Source organism: Corapipo altera, unplaced genomic scaffold (assembly GCF_003945725.1).
Source record: "Corapipo altera isolate COAL_440 unplaced genomic scaffold, ASM394572v1 50, whole genome shotgun sequence".
Lineage (NCBI taxonomy): Eukaryota > Metazoa > Chordata > Aves > Passeriformes > Pipridae > Corapipo > Corapipo altera.
The window spans coordinates 1,452,206-1,471,673 of NW_020884889.1; the positions used below are offsets into that span (position 1 = coordinate 1,452,206).

Here is a 19,468-nt window from a genome sequence, read left to right on the forward strand (position 1 = left end):
GCTGAATTACACTGTGGCTATTAGACTTTCCTTCCCAGGTGAACTCCCTTGTGTGTGGCAACTGCAGAGAACATTCCATGGAACCATGAGCTACCATATCCCAAGCAGTTCTCCTAAAGAGAAACTCCAGCTGCCCCCCCTTCCCAACCTAGACCCAGAGCAGCACGTCGCCGCTTCCTGTGTTTGACAGGCTCTCCCTTCGCGTCGGAAACATCCCTCATCAGGGTTTGATCCTCAGAGCGGGGTGGGACAGGTGGCAGGAAACACATACTCTGTGCCAGCAGCCTCCAGGAATCCCAGCTGGAGCTCGGGAGCCGCACACCCGATGGCGGGAGACAATCGGTCACCGCACACCTCGATCGCGGATTGACGCCCGTGCCTTGGGAACAGGCGAAACCAGGAAGCTGTAAATACTTTCCTGAAAGCCCCTATTCTTAAAAATGTCAGTTCTGCAGCCGAACGTGTTTGGGTTCTTTGGAGACAGGAGAAAACACGAGGGCTGGAACAATACCTGACCTTTTCAGCGTGGCGGTGAACTTACAGTAGAAGGACCCAAGAGGCCCAAATCTGCTGTGGAAAACTGCAACTGTCAGGTTTTGTTTTTCCTTGCGTTTCTCATCTGAGTTTTTTTTAGCCCAGCACAGGGTTGATTTGTTAAGCTTGATCTCCTCTGAAGGATTCTTACTCATACAGGTGCTGAGCTGGGGATGTGGTAGAGCAGGATGACTGATCCGAGATGGCATCAGCAGAAGTAAGGGTCAGAGAACAGGGCCTGATGCTTTGTGGCATCCTGATGAGATGTAGCAGGACAGATGAAGTCCTCCATGCATCATTGATCCTTTGCAGTTGATCCCAGGGACACAGGTGTGGAGATGGTCAGAGATGTGGCAGGGACTTGAATGTGACTAGGACTTCTTTTCTCCAAGGCTGAGTAACCCCAAGGCTGAGGAACTCCAAGACCAAGAAGTCAAGACTTTTCTCCAACCCAGAGAGCTCCAACCTGATCTCATCCCTGCTACTTCTCCTCCAGGACAGGGACCTTGCCCAAGCCCTAGGGCACATGGGCTAGCAGCAGTTTCGCTACATTCGTGTCCTGATTTTGAACAGATTTGGCTTTTTGTAGGAGTAAAGTTACTGGGGAGGTTTTTTATTGTCAGCTCAGTAGATTAATCTCTGACACCAGAGCCTGGGTGATGAGGGTTGCTTCTCTAACTGAATTGGATTTCTGCATTAATCACGCCTGGTGCATTTCTGCCTATAAAGTGTATATAAATTTGTATGCCGAGTCTTGCACTCGGAGGCTTTGAAGGCAGGATAATAGCTTTGGAATTGAATCTTCTAATGCTGTGGGCAGATTGTTAACAAAAACGAGGGCTTCTTGTGGTATAATTCATCCAAAACAATGGGCATTTTAAAGTCCCAGAGAGATTGCAATCAACTTCGGGCCGTGTAAAACTGATTGCTGTCACGCTGCCACCGACACGGAGCCGCACGTTTGGAACCCGGCACAGGGAGCAGGTTATAGGCACTTAACCATATGCTGATATGGAAAAGATATTCTGCATCTTCCAGACGGAAATGGATTATTAACTCATCACGGTGTAATGGCTTACTACCAGCCAATTTAAACACGTGGTTGCCAAGCAACCTGTAATGTATGTGTACATGTATGTGTGTATGCACGCGTGATTTAAATGTACCCGTGTTTTAAAGATATGAAATATTTATTGATGTTTACATTTACCTGCTCAATGTTTATTTTAAACACGCCTTTTCATGGCTGTGAGGTTTCAAGCTCATGTGGATTTGAGAGCTGGACCTGGAGTGGGGAATGTGGAGCACAGACTTCTCCTGATGCTTGTCCATGATCTCTGTGCTGCAACTGATGAGTGATAATTCCCGTGTCATGATAAATCCCACGTCACCTGTGTTCATGTGAAAATGCACTGCCAGAGCTTTTCCACAGGTTAAATAGGAAGCATTTACTTTGTAGCCTCCCAGCAAAAGTCATCATTTCTCAAGGATGCAGCAGGAGATGAAGAAAGGGAACATAACCTCCTTAAAGAAGACCAGAGGCTCATGTATCCATAAAAGTACTGATGCAGTGACAGGCGTGGGCTCGGCCTGCGGGGGCCACATCCCTTGGTGTGTTGGCACCTCCGCACTGGGATGTGGGAGCCAACCTACCTGACCTGGATGGGAGTGCAGCCTGCTGTCACATCGTGCCCTACTTTGCAAGCTTTTGTTTCTGCTTTTCTCCTCCCACAGGTACACACTGCTTCCCAAGGGGGTTCTCCAGATAACGGGACTGAGAGCAGAAGACAGTGGGATATTTCACTGCGTTGCCACCAATATCGCTAATGTGAAGTTCAGCCGGGAGGCCCGACTCACCGTGTCAGGTTAGTACCAGCTACACTGTCCTGGCTGCCTCTCTCTCTTTTTTCTCTGCTGCTGTTCTGGACCAGGACAGTTTAGGAGAAGCTGCAGGCTGACAGCACTGAGAGGCATTCCTCTGTCCAGTCGTAACACCTCCTGTGTTCTGGATTGTTATTAGTTCCTGCCAGATCAGTCCGTTTGATAGCAGATAAATCTGTCTCTTTGCCTGTAAATTAGTGCCAGTTTCTGGGTAGAAGGAGGACAGTGAGAAAATTGAGTTACAGCAGCTTTACATTAAATAAATTCTTTTGGAAATATGGACGATTTATCATTTCCTTATGAGACTCGCCCACTCTGGAAGTAATTGCAGCACACAGGGTGATCAATTCTTTATCTAATGAGGGAATTGTAGGCTATTAGCATTGCATGGACTGAAGCAGCCTAACCCTCCTTTGGAAGAGGAGAAGGAGAACTCTGAGCACCCCAGACTGAGTTTTGACTTGGTTCTTTATCCGCATTTGAAGTCAGTGAATGAAATAGGTTTTCACCTCAGAAAGCTTCAGCTGAGGAAATACTGGTGCCTTATGGTCTCCTCCTGGCAAAAAAGGCCAAAATCACATACTTGCTGTTTGGCTTCTCTCTGCCCAAGGTGGGGTGTGACGATCAAGCAACCAGGAGTGAATGACACCTTTGTGCCCTGTTAGAAATGCCTTTCATCTGTTCAACATCCTTGTATGAAAACAGGACAGCTTCCTTCTCCTGGTTGTCAGGGCAGTTGGGGGTTACCTTCAGGGAAGATAAAAGTGCCAAAGAAGTAGTCACTGCAAATTGTGGCTGTGTCCTGCTGGCAGGGTGGGCTCTGAGATACAGGACTCCAAGTCAGAATCCCCCTAAGATTCTGGGTACCCACTGTGCTCCCCTGTGACAACAGTGGTGATACATCCATGGCTCTCTAGTGGGGGACATTCCAAATTCCCTGTGGAAATGTAGATTACATCTTTGGAGATAAGAGGCAAGGAAAGTCTGCACAGGGCTGATTGGGTGTGTGCTTCTCTTTGAGCTTTTTTTATGTGTAGCAAAAGGTCTTTCCCTTGAGCTGCAATCCTCCTGTCCATCAGATACACATAATTGCTGATACCCAGGCTTGTCAGCCTACAATCACATCTCACAGCTCCCCATCACCCTCCAAAACGCTGCCTGGCCAGTGGTTCTGGAGCAGAGACTTAACACCTATACTGAGTGTCAGATGAGCCTCTGCCAGCAGTGAAAAAGCTGCACGTATGAAATGGGGTGAAGCCGAGGGAAGAGTGATGCTGTGTGTATCAACTCTGACGGGCAAAGAAAGCAGGTTAACTGGTTCTGAAAGACCTGGGAGCTTTTGGTGCCTGTTACTTATCTGTTTTCTTGATCTATTTGAACAGTAGCCACGTGGAGGGAAAAAAGAACAGTAAATTATCGACGTGGTGAAGTTCTTTGTGTCAGTTTACTGACCTGAGTTATTATTTCTCACAGGGCAGAAAGCACTAGTTGTTCTCGTCTGACCATCCCTCATTTCAGATGGATATTTTCCAGGTTTCCTGTCTGTGAAACATTTGTGGTTTTTTTCTCTTCCTTTAAGCAGTTGGATGATGGATACAGGCACCATGTATAAGTGTCTGTTGAAGGGTTTGGATCATGCTTCAATGCCTGCATGTCAGCAGAGCTGCTGTAATGGGACATTTGCATGAAAAACCTGTTGCACTGGGTTAAACCTCCATGGAAAAGGTTTGTGCTCTGTGGTGTTTGCTAAGAGCACACAAATATCTGTTAGACCAGGGCAGCAGGTATGTGTTAGCATGTGAGCCCCAGGCTTTGGCACAGCAGCAGAGGCTGTGGTGAACCACAGAGGTGGCACAGAGATGTTGTTTCACTGGTGTGGGTGTTGTGTCAGTAAATACTGAGCTAATGTAAGGGGTGCTGTGCACATGGAGTTTGGCATGGTGGGGTAACCAGTATTCTTGCAAATTTTTGTGTCACCTCCCACTTGTGTCACGGGGTGAAGGGAATGGTTCTCTCTGCTCTTCATCACGGCAGGAGGGCTCCCTATTTTCCTAACAGGGCAGCAACTTCAGCCATTGCTTCACCCAGAGAGAAGCACTAAGTCTGCCTGCCTGGGGTTTCCAACCACACCCTGACTGGGGAGAGAAGAGGAAGAGGATGAAGATGGGCTCTGGAAGGCTGTGTGCCCTGCAGGGCACTGCCACACCCTGGCTGGAGAGGAAGAGGAGGGTGGCTGCCTGCAGGGGGTGAAGGAGCCTGCTCGAAGTGCTTTCCCTCCTCTCCCTGGTTGCAGGGCTGCCGGCAGCGAGCGGCGCGGGGATGTCTTCCAGTCCTGCTGATTGATTATTTTCAAGTGCCTGCTTAGCAGAGCTGCTCCCGAGGGGCTGCCTGCCTCTCTGTGCTGACACCTTCCCAGTGTGAGCTGCATCTCTCTCTGCTGCTGTCCTTTTGATCAAGATCTGGCAGGCGACGCTCCCGTCCCTGCTGGAGTGCCTGTCACTGCTGCGGTGCCGGGGACCTCCCAGTCCTCACCTCGATTGCTGCTGGTGGAATCCCTGGGGACCACGGGCATCATTAGAGCCTTTTTCCCTTTCAGAATAAATCCCTCCTGCACTGCCCTGACCCCTGTTGTGCTCCAGCGGCGCTCCCCTGCCATGAGTCCCTCGTTTTGTCACTCCTTCCTCCCCAACCCTGCATCAAAGGGCTGTTCTGGTTGTAGAAGGAAACCTCCTCCTTGATGGTGGGGCATGGTCGGCCCCTTTGCGTGGTGCTGATGTCTGACTGCAGCATCCCTGCTGGATCACTGTCCCATCTGCCCCTGGAGCTGGCACTGTCATGGGCATTGGGCTCAGCAACAAAGCTACGGGATCATTCCATGGCCTTTGCAGGAGAAGGTGAGCAGCAGTGCCACTTCCAGAGCTGGGCAGGGTTTGCCCAGACTCAGGGAGCTGAGCCCACACCCCAAAACCTGAATGTCTGCTTAGGACTCAGAGTATAAATCAGAGTGAGATTATTAAAATACTCTATTGTCAGAATAGTGTGTTTTATAAATTCTACTTTGATCTCAGCTCCCATTTGCTGATATTCTTGGGTGACCTTGGACAATTCATTTCATTTCTCTGTGTTTTGAAATATTGAAATCGCTATATAATATACTGATAATACTGTATTATTCTAAGCGTGAACATTTAGTATTGTGATTTAGAACAATAAATCCACATGGGTTTTAAAGGCACTCCGAGGTACTGAAGGGAAGGGATTGTTTTTCGGATCTCTTGGGGTTAACCAGCCGGTCATATGAATTTATTGTGCATTCTGGTTCTCATCAAAAAATCTGCATTTTATGGCTTGCAGTGAAATGCATTTAGTGAGAAAGTCAGCTCTTAAGTCACACTGACACGGTGATTTTTCTTGGATTTTGCCCATTTACACACGAGCTCGGAGTCACTTTATCGCTCCCTGTTTAGCTCCTGTAGGAACAATTAACAGACGAGGTGCTCTGATCCATGTTTGCCCTTGGACCGCTGTGAAATCCCCCTGCTACACCCTGACTCCAGCCCCTGAGCTGCTGAGAAATGATAACACTCAGAAGTGCAGGAAGAAAAGAATGTTTTTCTTGGAGAAAAGCCCCTGCAGATATTTTTTGGTGGATCACTTCTCTTTAACAAGCTTTTTGGACATTGGAAAGTCCACGGAGAGGAGTCAGTGTGGGATGATCCCTACGGCAGAGCCTAGCCAGGGGCTGTGCTCCCCAGCCTTCCCTGTGCCCCTCTCCTGCTTGGGGGCACATGACCAGCACAAGTATTTCTCTGCACAGGTGTACAGAGCTTTCTTGCCAGCAGCAGCTGTCAGATTGATGGAATTCCTTAAACACTGCTTGACCTCAGCATTTCTGGAGTGTAACCCGGCTCTCATCGGAGATGGGGAGAAAGACTAATGCAGAGGTTTTCAGTGTTCCTGTTTACTGATGGAGAACTGAGAATATCCATTGGTTTTGCTCCTCTCGTGTTCCCAACAAATAGGAGTAAAGGCTGCAGGGACATTTGGCCCAGGGATAAGGCATTTTTTAGGGACTCAGAAGATTTGGGTTCAGCTGTGGTATTTCTGACACAGGATGGTGGTTTTGTCCCATACTCTTGTCCTGTCTAGTGAAAAGTCCTGTGCCTGGATTTTATTTTATTATAAGTCTGTGCATCATCTTGTGTGATGGCTTTCATTCTTGGTTGCTGCCACTTGGTGCTACTGTAGTGCAAATAAATGATTAGTGATTGTGTTGTGAGCAGTGAATGTGTCACAATTAGAGGAATGGGATGCATCCTCTCCCTGCAGGAAAATGGCAGGGAAATGACAACCCCATGGGCTGCAGTCATCAGAGGAGCATCACCTCTCAAAAAGATCCTCAGCAGGAGTCAGGGACTGGCACCTGCATCACTCTGTGTCCCAGGACAGGGCTTTTGGAGCAAATGATACCCAGCAGCAAGAGAGGCTGCTCACAGAGACAGATTTAGGCATTGTGGACTGCATGGATTACTTTATGGCTTGAGATGCTGAAAGATAAAGCAATTCCTTCATTTATTTGCATTCCTGCTATTCTGTATCTTGTGTCCTCTCTATATACCATGGTTTTCTGCACATCTGTTCTCTGCAGTTCACAGTGCAGTCCCTTCTTTACTCTGCTGATATCCCTGTGTTAACAGGGCTGTTTGTGGCTGGTCAGTTGGCTCAGGAGTTTCCCCAGGAATATCAGTGCGCACTTAAAACATGTTCAGAGTGACTGTCATGCAAACATCGTGCTCCTTTTGTTTCAGGTACATCTCAAATTTATTGAGGATTACACCAGCCACATCATTTAGAGTCCTAGAGTGGTTTGGGTTGGAAGGGACCTTAAAGATTATCTTGTTCCAACCGCCTGTCCTGGGCAGGGACACCTTCCACTATCCCAGGTTGCTCCAACCCCCATCCGACCTGGCCTTGGACGCATCCAGGGATGGGGCAGCCACAGCTTCTCTCTGCAACTTGTGCCAGTGCCTCACCACCTTCACAGCAAAGAATTTCTTATGTATGTCTAACCTAAATTTCCCCTCTTTCAGTTTGATCTCATTACTCCTTGTCCTTTCACTGCACTTCCTGATGGAAGAGGATGTGTGCTTAGAAGAGATGTACTTAAAGGATGCGTGAAGTCCTCGATGTTTCCTTTAAACAAGAGATAATCAGATGCCTTTTAACAATGATTCTGTCCTTGCAGGCTCCCACTCCACCGTTTACAAGGACCCCATGATTCTCGTGGGGCCGGAGAACCTCACGCTGACAGTGCACCAGACGGCGGTGCTGGAGTGCATCGCCACGGGCAACCCCCGGCCCATCGTCTCCTGGAGCCGCCTCGGTAAGCCCTGGGGTCACTGGGATTTCCTCCTGCTCCTCCTCCCCATAACCATCATGTGGGAAATAGGTAGATGCCACTGACTATTTTATACAACAAGCGATTCACCCTCTCCCTTCCCGCTAAAGCTAATTGTAGGCTTGAAGTGCTTTTTATCCTCATGTCTACACTGGTTTTTCTCTCTGCCAAGATCCTGTTTTCAGCTGTTAGAGAAGTGGGTTGGTTAAACCTGTAAATGTTTCTTGAAAGGTGATAATTTTATCTTTTCTCAAGTGACAGCATCTTCTGCTGCTGCATCAAAAACATCACCACTGTTGGCCTAGAGAAGCAAAATCATACACAAACACATATTTCACGTAAAAAGAGACTTGAAAGAAACTTGCTACCTGTTCAGGGAGTTTTAAAACCATTTTGAGGGAAAGAGAGTGTTTAAAGTAGTGTGTCTGAAGCTCTGAAAAAACAAATGCTTGCTGCTGGGGTCCGTGATATGTTTTAAAATCAGCATGGAAACCAGAGATAGTGTCAGATGGCATCACGCAAGCGATGAAGAGCAAAGGGCTGTGTTTCTCCAAGGGTTGTTTTAGGTTCTAACTTTGTGATAATAGCTTGGAAACTATCTTGCTCAGAGCAACACTTCCATTGCCCTGCAGAAACCTGTGCTGAGCAAAGAGCTGATGGATTTTGCTTTATCTTCTAGAGCTTGTAACTCTACCTGTGCGCGCGGTATTGGGTTGGGTTCACTTAGTGTTTCCCAAGCCCTTGCCGTCCACAAGTGATGTTGTTTTTGGGATGCTCATCTCCCCTTGTTCCCCAAGGTGGCTGTGAAGCACGAATAGGGGTAATTCTGTCTTGTGCTGCAGTGCTGGATGTGGGACTTCACCTCTGTGGCTCTCCAAGGGCCAGGGTCCAGCTCATGGGCAGGGTGACTTCCCACTCCAGACTCGTCTGACAGGGAATGAGGACACGTATCCAGCATCAATTGCATGATTTTTCTGTGTTTGCCCTCCTGCTTGCATCCTCTGGTGGCATGTAAAATCAGCCTGTCTCTGCCACTAACTGCTTTTTTTGCCTCTGGAGCCATAACTATCAGATTGATGCTGTTTTAAAGATTCCCCAGATACGCTGTATCACTGGTTTGGTTCTCTTGGACACAAGGCAGCTCTACGTTAGCGCTCAACTATAATAAACTACTTTATAATTGCCTTAATTATAAGTGCTTATTACCTTCTTCAAAACACTTGTCTCCATAGAGCAGTGCAATAATGAAGATGTAATAGCACCGTGCGATGTTTGTCTGGGTGGTCTGAGCTCAGCATTGCCTTCCACCAAAAATAAATACCTACTCCACGCAGCACTGGGGCAGAATGAGAGCTACTGAATGGGAAACAGATCCTGTTATTTTCCCTCCCCTTCAGCAGGAACGGTTCCTGTCCAAAGCATCACGAGGTCTTGTTTATATGACACAGATCTCGACAGTGATGTGGCACATGAACAGGCTCTCTGATGACTCGGTGGGTTTGTCATCTCTTTGTAGCCTTTTCGGAAGTGCTTTCATGTCACTCTGTCTGTGTGATCAGGAGGAAGGAGAGGAGTTTGTTCTGGACAGGGAGATCCTAAGAGTATCTGCCATCTCTGGCTTCCTCCCATGAGGAGGTCTTCCTGAAGTTCCTCCTATAGAGCTGGTTTAGCTTAGATAACCAGTTAATTGCACAGAATCGTTAGGGTTGGAAGGGATCTCTGGAGATCACCTAGTCCAAGACCCCTGCCAAGGCAGGAATTTACTCAGCTTAGGAAAAAACCCACTTTTAATCCATTCCCAGGAATAAAAAAATCCATGGCCATGAAGTCTTAGAGAGATGCAGCTGATTTAGCAATAGACCTGACTTAATTTAAACCAAAAAAGTCAATTCTATGTGAACACCTTTCTTCCCTGGTCGAAGTAAAGAAGAGCTGTGGCATTGCAGTTGTGCTGGGCTTTGCACAGGGCATGATGCTGTTTTGGAGTCTCTCTCTGATCTCCTTTGCTCACAGTTTTGACATTGTGGCATTTCTGTCAAAAAGGAGCAAAAGAACAATTTTGCTTTCACAGCTTTCTGGTGCAGGGGAAAGCAAGCCATAAACACCATTTGCACTTTTTGCTTTGGCTTTGCTAAAACCTGGTTGGTTTTCAGTGGGAAAGGCAGCTATATCTTTTGCTTGAAGGGAATCATTCAAATTCTGGACCAGTTTTTGAGTGTCACACAATCAATTTTGAATTTAATTTCCTTGGGAATATGTTGTAGCCCCCTGACCACAAACAGAATTCCTGTGTCTTGCCGTGCATGAAATGTCAACATTCATTAGAGAGCAAGCTCTGAGAAAGATGTAAAATCATTAAGGGTTTGTTCAGGGAAGATAGGGCTTTTCCTTTCAGAGCTACGCACTTCAGGCTTGGACCTGTATGTGTGCACAAATGAATATCCTGGGCACTTACTGCAAAGCCTTTTGAATGAACGACGATTTTAATGTATCCTTACCCTTTAACTGACAGGCCACTGAGCTGGCCTCCATAAAAGGTACCAAGGCAGAATAATAAACTATTTAGAGAGATATAGAAAAGTGAGGCGAGAAAGAAAGGACAGTGATTATCTGATAGCGTTATACAGAAGTTGTCAGAAAGGGCCGCACAATGGGAAGGAAATTACTAAAGAGGGAGCCATTCAAGAAGTAAACTATACAACAATTGTAGGAGCCAATTAATTGGTAACTTATTGGACACAGAAGCTTGCAATAGATGGCTGACTGGTTGACAGGAGCACCGTTCCCGTAAGTGTTTAGAAATAATAGAGTAAATTTCACCACTTCACACACTGAATAGTCAACTGTTGCAATGTACTCTAAATATGCTAATCCACAGTGCCCAGTGTCCGCTGGAGCAGGAGACCCATGTGTCTAAGAAGTGGAAGGCTACTATGACACAATACAAAGAATTCACAAAAGACCTAAATGATCAACATTAGAAAGTTGTTACTTTCTTTCTACTTGCTACTTATCAAAGAAAGGCGTTCGTGTTGTTGCATATTCATATTGCCTGGCACGTTTTAAGGGGGCTCCGTAATTGGTGCCGGTGTGCCAATCACCCGGCTAGCAGGCGGAGAATGGGCTCCAGAAAGCATCACATACACCTTGGAAAAATAAATAATGCGGCTCCCAAACCTCAAACGTCTTTCATCCAGACTCCATCCCGCCAGGGAACATGGAAGTACCTGAAGGAGGCCTAAAGGAAGGCCTGGAGAGGGAGATTTTGCAAGGGTGTGTGGTGATAGGACAAGGGAGAATGGCTTTAAGTTGAAAGAGAGTAGACTTATTTTTGGATATGGGGAAGAAGTTCTTCTCTGTGAGGGTGGGGAGGCCCTGGCACAGGTTGCCCAGAGAAGCTGTGGCTGCCCTATCCCTGGAAGTGTTCAAGGCCAGGTTGGATAGGGCTCTGAGCAACCTGGGCTAGTGGAAGGTGTCCCTGCCCATGGCAGGGGGGTTGGAACTGGATGGTCTTTAAGGTCCTTTCCAACCCAAACCATTTTATGATTCTGTGAACTGTACTAGGCTGTAGTTGGAGCATCTTTCGCGAGCGTCTCCCATTTGGAGAATGGTCTCCTTTATTAGGGTTTGTCTGCTCTTCTCAACAGCTGAACCTCCCCCTTCTGTCCTCATCAACTGAGCATCGACAGAGAGAATCTGTATGACATTTCCACACAGACTGGCTTGTTTTCAGCCCTCAAATTTTCTGCTTTTGACTTCATAAAAAGAAGTAGAAGGTCACGTTAAATGAGCAGTGGTTTCAAGCTTTCATGGGTCCCGAGAGCTTTGGGAACTGAGCGAGTGTTAGCTTTTGCAGTCTTTCAGCTCTCCTCCATGTAGACATGACTTGGTGATGGCAAATGATACTGGGGTTCACAGGGTTGGGATTGGTTGATCCAAGCCACTCTTCAGGTCTCTGTGGAAAGAAAACAGGGTTAAAATAAATAACAACCTTTACAAAGCAGGTGTGAGACGTAAGTCCCTCAGCACAGCAGTTCTGCAAAGTGCTGAGCTTTCAGGATGCAAGGAATTTCTTGGGTAAACACTCTGTATTATTTATATGTGTTGTCACTGTTGCTAAGTTGGACTAGATATTAGCTGAAGACCTTCTAACTGCAGGACTAACTTCTAGCTGCAGGACAGCTCAGGCTGAGTGAGGCACAGTAGAGTGAGAAGGATGGAGTAGGCTGGGAAAGTAGAAGTATTTCTGTAGAAGCCTTTTTCAGTGCTCTTTGGAAGGGAGGAGTTGAGTGAGAGGTGTCTGGGATGATCTGGCAGTGATCTTTGCTGGCCGTTAGAGGTGGTCACACTCTCTGACCCAAATGGCAGATCTCTGAGGTTTCTGAGCTTGGAGAGCTTTGTCCTCCAGGGAAATAAAAGATTCTTGGTTTACAGGAGATGTTTCTTCAGACCACCACACCTCTAGTTAATAGCTGGAGCTAGGGAGGGAACTGAGGACGTACTGATGCTGGTATTTGGACTGTGGGGAGTACCTGCTGCAGGCTGGGTCTTTGCATGCTTAATTTATGGAGCACGTTATAAATAATACAGTAAAACTACTGACATTCAAGTCACATTTCTGTGGTATTTGTCAAGGCAATGATGTGATGAAGGATCCAGGTACGGCCACTTTGCATCTGTCATCCCTCCCTCAAGAGAGAGATTCGATTTTTATGCCTATTGTAAATTCAGACTTCCAAAAAGTCTAATTTAAAAGGTGAAATCAAATTCAATTTGAATTTAATTCAGACCTCTCTACACTTCAGTTCAAGTGCCAGTTGGAAGGAATGGTTCCTTGTTACTGCTCATTAAATGTGGGACAGGTCATGTTTTACTGTCCTATTAATGACTGAGCCATTTACTGCAGCAGTGGCTTGGCCAGCTATGTGATCATGTAATCATTTAATGGCATTGTTTTTCTCTCTCTAAAGGACTTGGGCTTTTTTCTTTGCAATGCAAATAATGAAGGGGTCTGGCATTGCCTTCCTAATGAAGCAAGGAAACCTTTAAGTTTCAAAATTTCCTGAAAAACAATATGTAAAGAGTGTGGCATGAGATAGGTTTGGGAACTGCTTTGTAGCTCTCTGTTCTGCTTTGCTGGTGTTTCCTAATGTGATATTGCTGTTAATCCAAAATGAGATCCCTTGCTTTTGTGGTTGTATTGGGTTTGCATGGCAAGGTTTTGGTAGTGTGAAGGTTAGAGGGGTGGCTTCTGTGAGAAGGTGCTGGAAGCTTCCCCCATATCCAATGGAGCCAATGTCGACTGGCTCCAAGATGGATCTTCAGTGACAGGGGTAGTGCCTCTGGGAGAACAGATTTAAGAAGGGGAAAAAACCCAAAACGTGTGCATTTGCAGCTGGAGAGAGGAGTGAGAATATATGAGAGGAACAGCCCTGCAGAGTCCAAAGTCAGTGAGGAAGGAGGGGCAGGAGGTGCTCCTGGCGCTGGAGCAGATTCCTGTGCAGCCCATGGTGAGGCAGCTGTGCCCCTGCAGCCCATGGAGTTCCACAGGAGAGCAGAGATCCACCTGCAGCCCATGGAGGACCCCAGACTGGAGCAGGTGGATGCCCAAAGGAATCTGTGACCCCATGGGAAACCCACACTGGAGCAGGGTCCTGGCAGGGCCTGTGGAGAGAGGAGCACACATTGGCCGAGGCTTGCAAAGTGATGACCTGTGCTGCCTTCACTGATGCTGCAGGGACATGACTCTGTCCCATCACCTGCCTTTTCATGAGGACCCAAGCACTGGCTGGGCAGCAGGTTGCAAAGTGGCATTTCTTGGTTGATGGTTGGTTTGTCCCTCTCCTTGAGCACTGCTTTGCCTTCATCTTTTCCCGGTCTGTTCCAGAACCTGTTGGTTATGAATGGCCCAAATCCTCATAATACTCTTTATTATGCAAAGTGTGATATTACATCTAAAACATGTCATTGCAGAATAACTTTTAACTAGCCCTGCATGCTGTCTGTGTTGGAGCATGAAGCTCATGGCAAGATTATGGCACATTCCAACAGAGCTTCCAGGAGGAATTTTTCAGATGATTTTTTCCTTCTGCTAACCACAACTTTGAAGCACAAGACACAGATTTTTCTGCTGTAGCACAGCACACAAGTGCGGAGGGCTCTTTGAATGGTCAGGTGGGGACATCACCAGGGCTGGTTCTTGCTTTTCCCATTTCTGTAGGTTCTCCATGAGCAAACTTGAGAGAAGAACTGAATTCCCATTTCCTATCTGATGAAAATGAAAGTGTACTCCCTTAAGCTGCTTCTCCAGTCAAATTCCTCCCCTTGCCCTCTGCTCAGACACCCCGACACGTGCTAGGCCTGATTTAGAGCTGCCTTTGTCAGACAGTGCCTTAAAACACAAATCAATGAAACAATAAAAAGCAATAGCCTGATACTAATGAAACACGTTGTAATTAGAGCTGGCTGGGAATTTTCCAGAGAAAACAAGCTTTGTTGGGAAAAAAAAGTGAATTCCCTGATACTGAACTATGTCACATGCCTCAGATCCATCATTCAGGATGGAGGCAGCCCTTTCCAATTTCCCTTCCAAGCCAAAGCATCTGAGGAGATGTAACCACCAGCTCAGAGTCTGGCTCCTTGGCCCTGAGCTGCTGTGTGTTCAAGAGCTAGGGAGTTGAAAATCCAGTCTTCGTGTATTTTTCAAAGCCACAAAAAATCCACCAAGGGTTAGCAGGCAAAAAAGTGTCACTTCTGGTCCCCAGGTCATAAATTGCTGGTGACTGGGAGAGTACATCAGGGAAGCACTGCTGCAGGCTCACTGGACTTCTTCCCGGAGCCTTTCCATTGCAAGCAGGCTGTTGAACTGGTTGGATCCTTGTCAGTCTAATATAAGAACCCAGGCAATGGCTTGCAGAAGCTGAGATGATTTACCTTGGTTTAGCCTCCTTATTGAACTGTGTCCTGCAAAGAGCATCAGCTGAATCCCACTGACCTTACTTGGTAAATCCCAGTAACAGAACATGGCACCACTCTGTAAGTACCTGGACTGGACCTCACTGAGGGCTGTGTCCTGGGGAACCTCACACAGAGGTCCAGCATGTGACTGTTGTCCTTCTCCCCTCCTTTCAGATGGTCGCCCAATTGGTGTGGAGGGGATCCAGGTGCTGGGGACAGGAAACCTCATGATCTCAGACCTCACCGTGCAGCACTCTGGAATCTACGTGTGCGCCGCCAACAAACCCGGCACCCGCGTGCGCAGGACGGCCCAGGGCAGCCTCGTGGTACAAGGTGAGCAAACCCTCCTCACGGCCCCTGGGCACTGTCATGGGGTGGGTTGGACAGCTGCTGACTGCACTCCTCTGATGGTACCAGACACGTGGTTTCCCAAGTGGGTGGGTGTGTCTGTGTCCCACACAGGTGAGTAGCAACCAGGTATCATTCTACTGTGGCCTCAGCTGTAAGAGTTGCAATGGTTTCCCACCACATCACAGGCATTTATTTGGCTTAGCAGACATCAGTTTTTTGTTGTTATTATACTTTTACATCTCAGCAGAAAGCCCAGGCTGAATTAATCAACCAAATTTGTCTCATGGTCCTTAGCGATACAAGGACATGGTTGCTGTTCTCATATTGGACGCCTCTGAGTGACAGATACCACCCCTGCAGAGATATCCAGCAGTGGGTACCACTCATGGAGTATTGCTCTCCAACTGAAATGGCACCATCAAGTCTAAAACCATTTCCAAAAAGTCTGCAGGACTGTTTTCTTCAGCAGTAGATACTGTGTCTGAGCCTGTTGCTGTGACCTGAGTGAAGCACCCTTTGGGGCCATGCCCATGGGATGCAGGTTTCTCCTCTACCTGCAGCAACTGTCCTGAAATGCTAAAGGACAGTTCAGCCCAGAGTAGAGATCAGCACTGAAGAAACCACACAAATCCCCTTCACGTGCTCCGTGCAACCAGTCTCCATGGTGAGGGGAGCCAGGCAAGTATTTGAGAAGGCAAACCCAGCTGGCAGCGTGCTCTGAATGGCAGCAATCCGCCCCTGATTACAGGCACTCACCTCCTCTTCAAGCTCGTCCACTTAAAGCATCTCGTGCTCTCATCAGTTCACTCATTAACTATTGACTGATGATATCCTGAATCTAAAATTACACACCTCCTGCTGGAGCTGCTAATTGAACCTTTCATGCTGGTGATGGGCAAAGTGCCCTGCTCCAACCCTGATGCTCACCTGACAGATCCCAGGAGCTGGTGGTGATCCAGCCAGCCAGGGAGGAGCAATGTAGAAAGGGTGCTTGTACTGGGCTGCTCCTGCCCCCTGAGCCCCAGGTGCTGATCAGACATGAGAGGAGGTGAAAACTCTGGATTTTTGGGTGAGCATTGCAACCAGAGGGCCTCCCAGCTGGCACAACTATGAGTCTTCTTATTAATAAACACCAACTCAGGCATGAAGAGCAAGTTTGATGTAGATAAAACCGTTTAGAACTGCTACAGGACAGCTCTGCACATGGGATGTGTAGCAGAGGCTTCCTAAGCCCAAATGCCAAGCTGATGTCCAGGAGGAAGGGAGGCAGAGCCAAAAGAAGGTACTTGGAAAATCAATGAAATTTTAAAAATACAGCTATTGAATACTGTTGACTGCTCCTGTTAGCAACTGGATAAGAGGGTGAAAGGTAGCACAACTTCTCATTGCTACACATCAGTAGCTGTTTGGAGAGTTGAACATCACTTCCTGGTGCTGGAGTTCAGGTGGGGTAGAATTACTATGTATTTTTGTCCAGGGAACCAAGATGAGAATTTGTCCCTAAAATGTTGATCACAGGCTGTTGGAGCCCAGCCTTGCTGTGGGGGAAGGATGCTCTTGCGTTCAGCATCAGCAGAGAAGTTGGCAGTGGTGTGGAGGAGTGTGGCCAGTGTGTCCTTGGTGTAGCCCTTAGGCATGAGCTGCAGTGTCCAGGACCCCAACCTGTGTTGCCCATCCTTAAAATGCTTCATGTTTCTTGGGAGACTGTTGTTGCTCAGGCAGGGTAATCGCAGACCCTGGCCAGGCAGCTGAGCTCATCCCAGGTTTGCTCACCCCCCCCTCTGGAAGCAGCTTTTCCTTCCTCTGCATCTCATTTTGCCTGAATTTTCCAGCTGAGAGGTACAAATGATTGCTGTTCAGGTTTGTCTGGGAAGAAAACAGCGATAATGACTGACATGGGAGACTGTGGGTTTTATCTTTGTCAAGATGTCAGCGATGCAAATTACATCCGTAAAGAGAAGAAAAGCAAAGAGCAGGCTATCAAAAGCCTGGTTGGAGAGGAAGTTAGCACAGGGCCAGGACAATACAGCGTCCTCAAAGCACGCCAGGCCAGGTACTTGCTGCCTTTATTCAGGGGCCCTTGAAGTGCCCGGAGGCACAAATTAACTTGCCCCGCGCCTTTTGAAGGAGGCACATTTTATAGGTGGGAAACGCGGGGAGAAAGGGCGATGTTTCCTGTTGTAAGGCGAGAAGCTGGCGGGAAGCTGGGGCTGAGACCACGTCCTCCCTCCTGCTGCCAGCAGTGGTCCTTGTCCCATCACAACAGCTGCATGAGCAGAGGTGTCCCAGCGCAGGGCTCTGCTCTTCCTCCTGCAGTAATGTCCTTTCCCAATGCAGGCTTTCCTTCAGATCATCTAACGCCATCTTATTATCTTCCTGGGAATTCTTCCTCCCTCCAGAGGAGAAGGCGTCAATCCCCCGCTCCCTCCCTCCCCGTCCTCCCCTGGCCATTTAGGCTCCTTTGATCTCTTTTGTAAGGTTCTCACACAAGAAAGTTTCCATTTTCCCTTCAGATCCCGGCGCAGCCATTTGAATATTGCTTTGTGCCGAGCTGCCAGTGAAAGTCTCACGGGGGGAGTTGTGGAAGGGCCGAATGCGGCGCCGGCTGAAGCAGAGGGTGTGTGTGCATGTGGGGCGAGGGAAGAGCAGGCTTCGGTGGAAAGGGAAAAAAATATATCAAAGCGCTTTCCCTCTACCTCCTGTGCAATCTTTTGTGCTTTATTATGTGTTTGGTGTCATAACAAACTGATGGGCTGTGAATGGCCAGATGGTCACCAGTGTTCTCCACTCCACGCTTCATTTCCTCCTGAAAGCTATGCAGAAAAATGAGATCCCATCTCATAAATGAGGGCCCATCTTAAGGACATGGGTTTGAAGGCTCTGCTGACAATGACTGCCTTGTTTGCCTTGCTTTCTGCTGGCAGGACCGGGCAGCACTCCTTGGTCCAGCAGATCCGGCCACCGCTGCGCTTCCTGATGTTTCTTCCATCGTTCTTGCTCGCTGGCATCACGAGCTGTGGCTACGGGGTGGAATTCAGAAGCAGATGTATTGCAGTTGCTGTAGCTTAGGCTTGGCTCTGTGGTACTTGGTTTGTCCTTTGAGTTTAGCCCTAAGTTTGTGCTGCAAACTAGTTTCAGTATGTGCTGCTTGAGTCAGTGTCCCCTATGGACAGTTCCCTCAGTTCCCTTCCTGTCCACATTTTCCTTCTCAAGAAGAGCCACCATCTAGGGACAGGGGGTGCTCAAATCTTGTCCATTAGGATGCTGGAGTGAGCTGGGGTGTCTGAGCCCTCTGGAGCATTCTCCCAGGACTACACCAGTAGGTGATGTGGGAACATATCCCACTGCTGTGGAGCTCCAGCCTGCACCTTGCTGGGACGAGAATGTCATGAGGCTGAAGGACAGCCTCCATGACAGCCTCCGTGAGTGGTCTCTGCCTATTTTCCAGGGAACATGAGCACAGGTTCCATTTTTGGCCCTTGCAGTCCCATCACTGCTACTTACATCACTCACATAAGCATCTGGGCATCCTCTGTAGTCAATAGAGAGAAGCCAAGTGAGCAGCAGTTGTCTTAAATCTTCTGTCACCGGTTGCTGTGCTTGACTGACTTCCCTGTTGACCTGCCTTCTGCTTGATGCCCTTATTGTAGGTGCCACTAGCCTAATTTATGAGGTTTTGTTGTTTCCATGTTATTCTTCCTTCTCCTTACCTCAGCCTCCCTCCCTCCCCCCCTGCCACAGGCTACTTGAGAATTATTGACCCTTCATACTGAGGTGCAGTATGGATCTGTTTGGCACTGGAGTGTTGTCTCAGTGCTCTCTAATCCTTAGGCTCTTCTCAGTGACCTGTCAGTGCTCCCTGATCCTTGGGACCTTCTCTGAGCCATCAGGTGCTGCAATAAGCAGCAACCTCATGGCGAGGAGAGTGAAGCTCCCTGGTGTCTTGGGGGACACACTGATGTCCCTGCTGACATGAGATGTCCCCAGGGAGATGGAGCCCATCTGGGTCTCCCTTACAAGCTGCTGTGGCAGTGCATCTCCATTGCTATCACAGTTTGCTGAGCACAGTAAAAGCTATTGAATCACTTCGTTAATGATTCTGGGGATGGTTTGAAGCGTTATTGCTTTTGGATACCAATGTCACGCCTTTAAATATTCATTACAACTGCATGATCCCCTCCCTCCCATTAAGTCTTGAATAATCAATGCTCTGGTTTCTTCATACTTCACAAGCCAGGGCTGGATCCTGCCCACTCCTCCTTGCCAGGTGTGAATCCTCTGCTCTTAACAGTGATCTCCATTAGTACCTTTGTTAAGATCTTGGTGGAGGGTTGAGAAATGCTTCCT

General features: G+C 47.9%; 1 protein-coding gene across 1 annotated transcript in view; it reads left to right on the forward strand.

The window, feature by feature from the left end:
• The window catches only part of IGDCC3 (immunoglobulin superfamily DCC subclass member 3), a 97,577-nt gene that overhangs the window by 57,673 nt on the left and 20,436 nt on the right, over positions 1 to 19,468 (forward strand). The window contains exons 4-6 of the mRNA XM_027644509.1: positions 2,269 to 2,399; positions 7,661 to 7,798; positions 14,945 to 15,103. Of these exons, the coding sequence (XP_027500310.1) occupies positions 2,269 to 2,399; positions 7,661 to 7,798; positions 14,945 to 15,103 (428 nt within the window). The remainder of the gene's footprint in view (positions 1 to 2,268; positions 2,400 to 7,660; positions 7,799 to 14,944; positions 15,104 to 19,468) is intronic.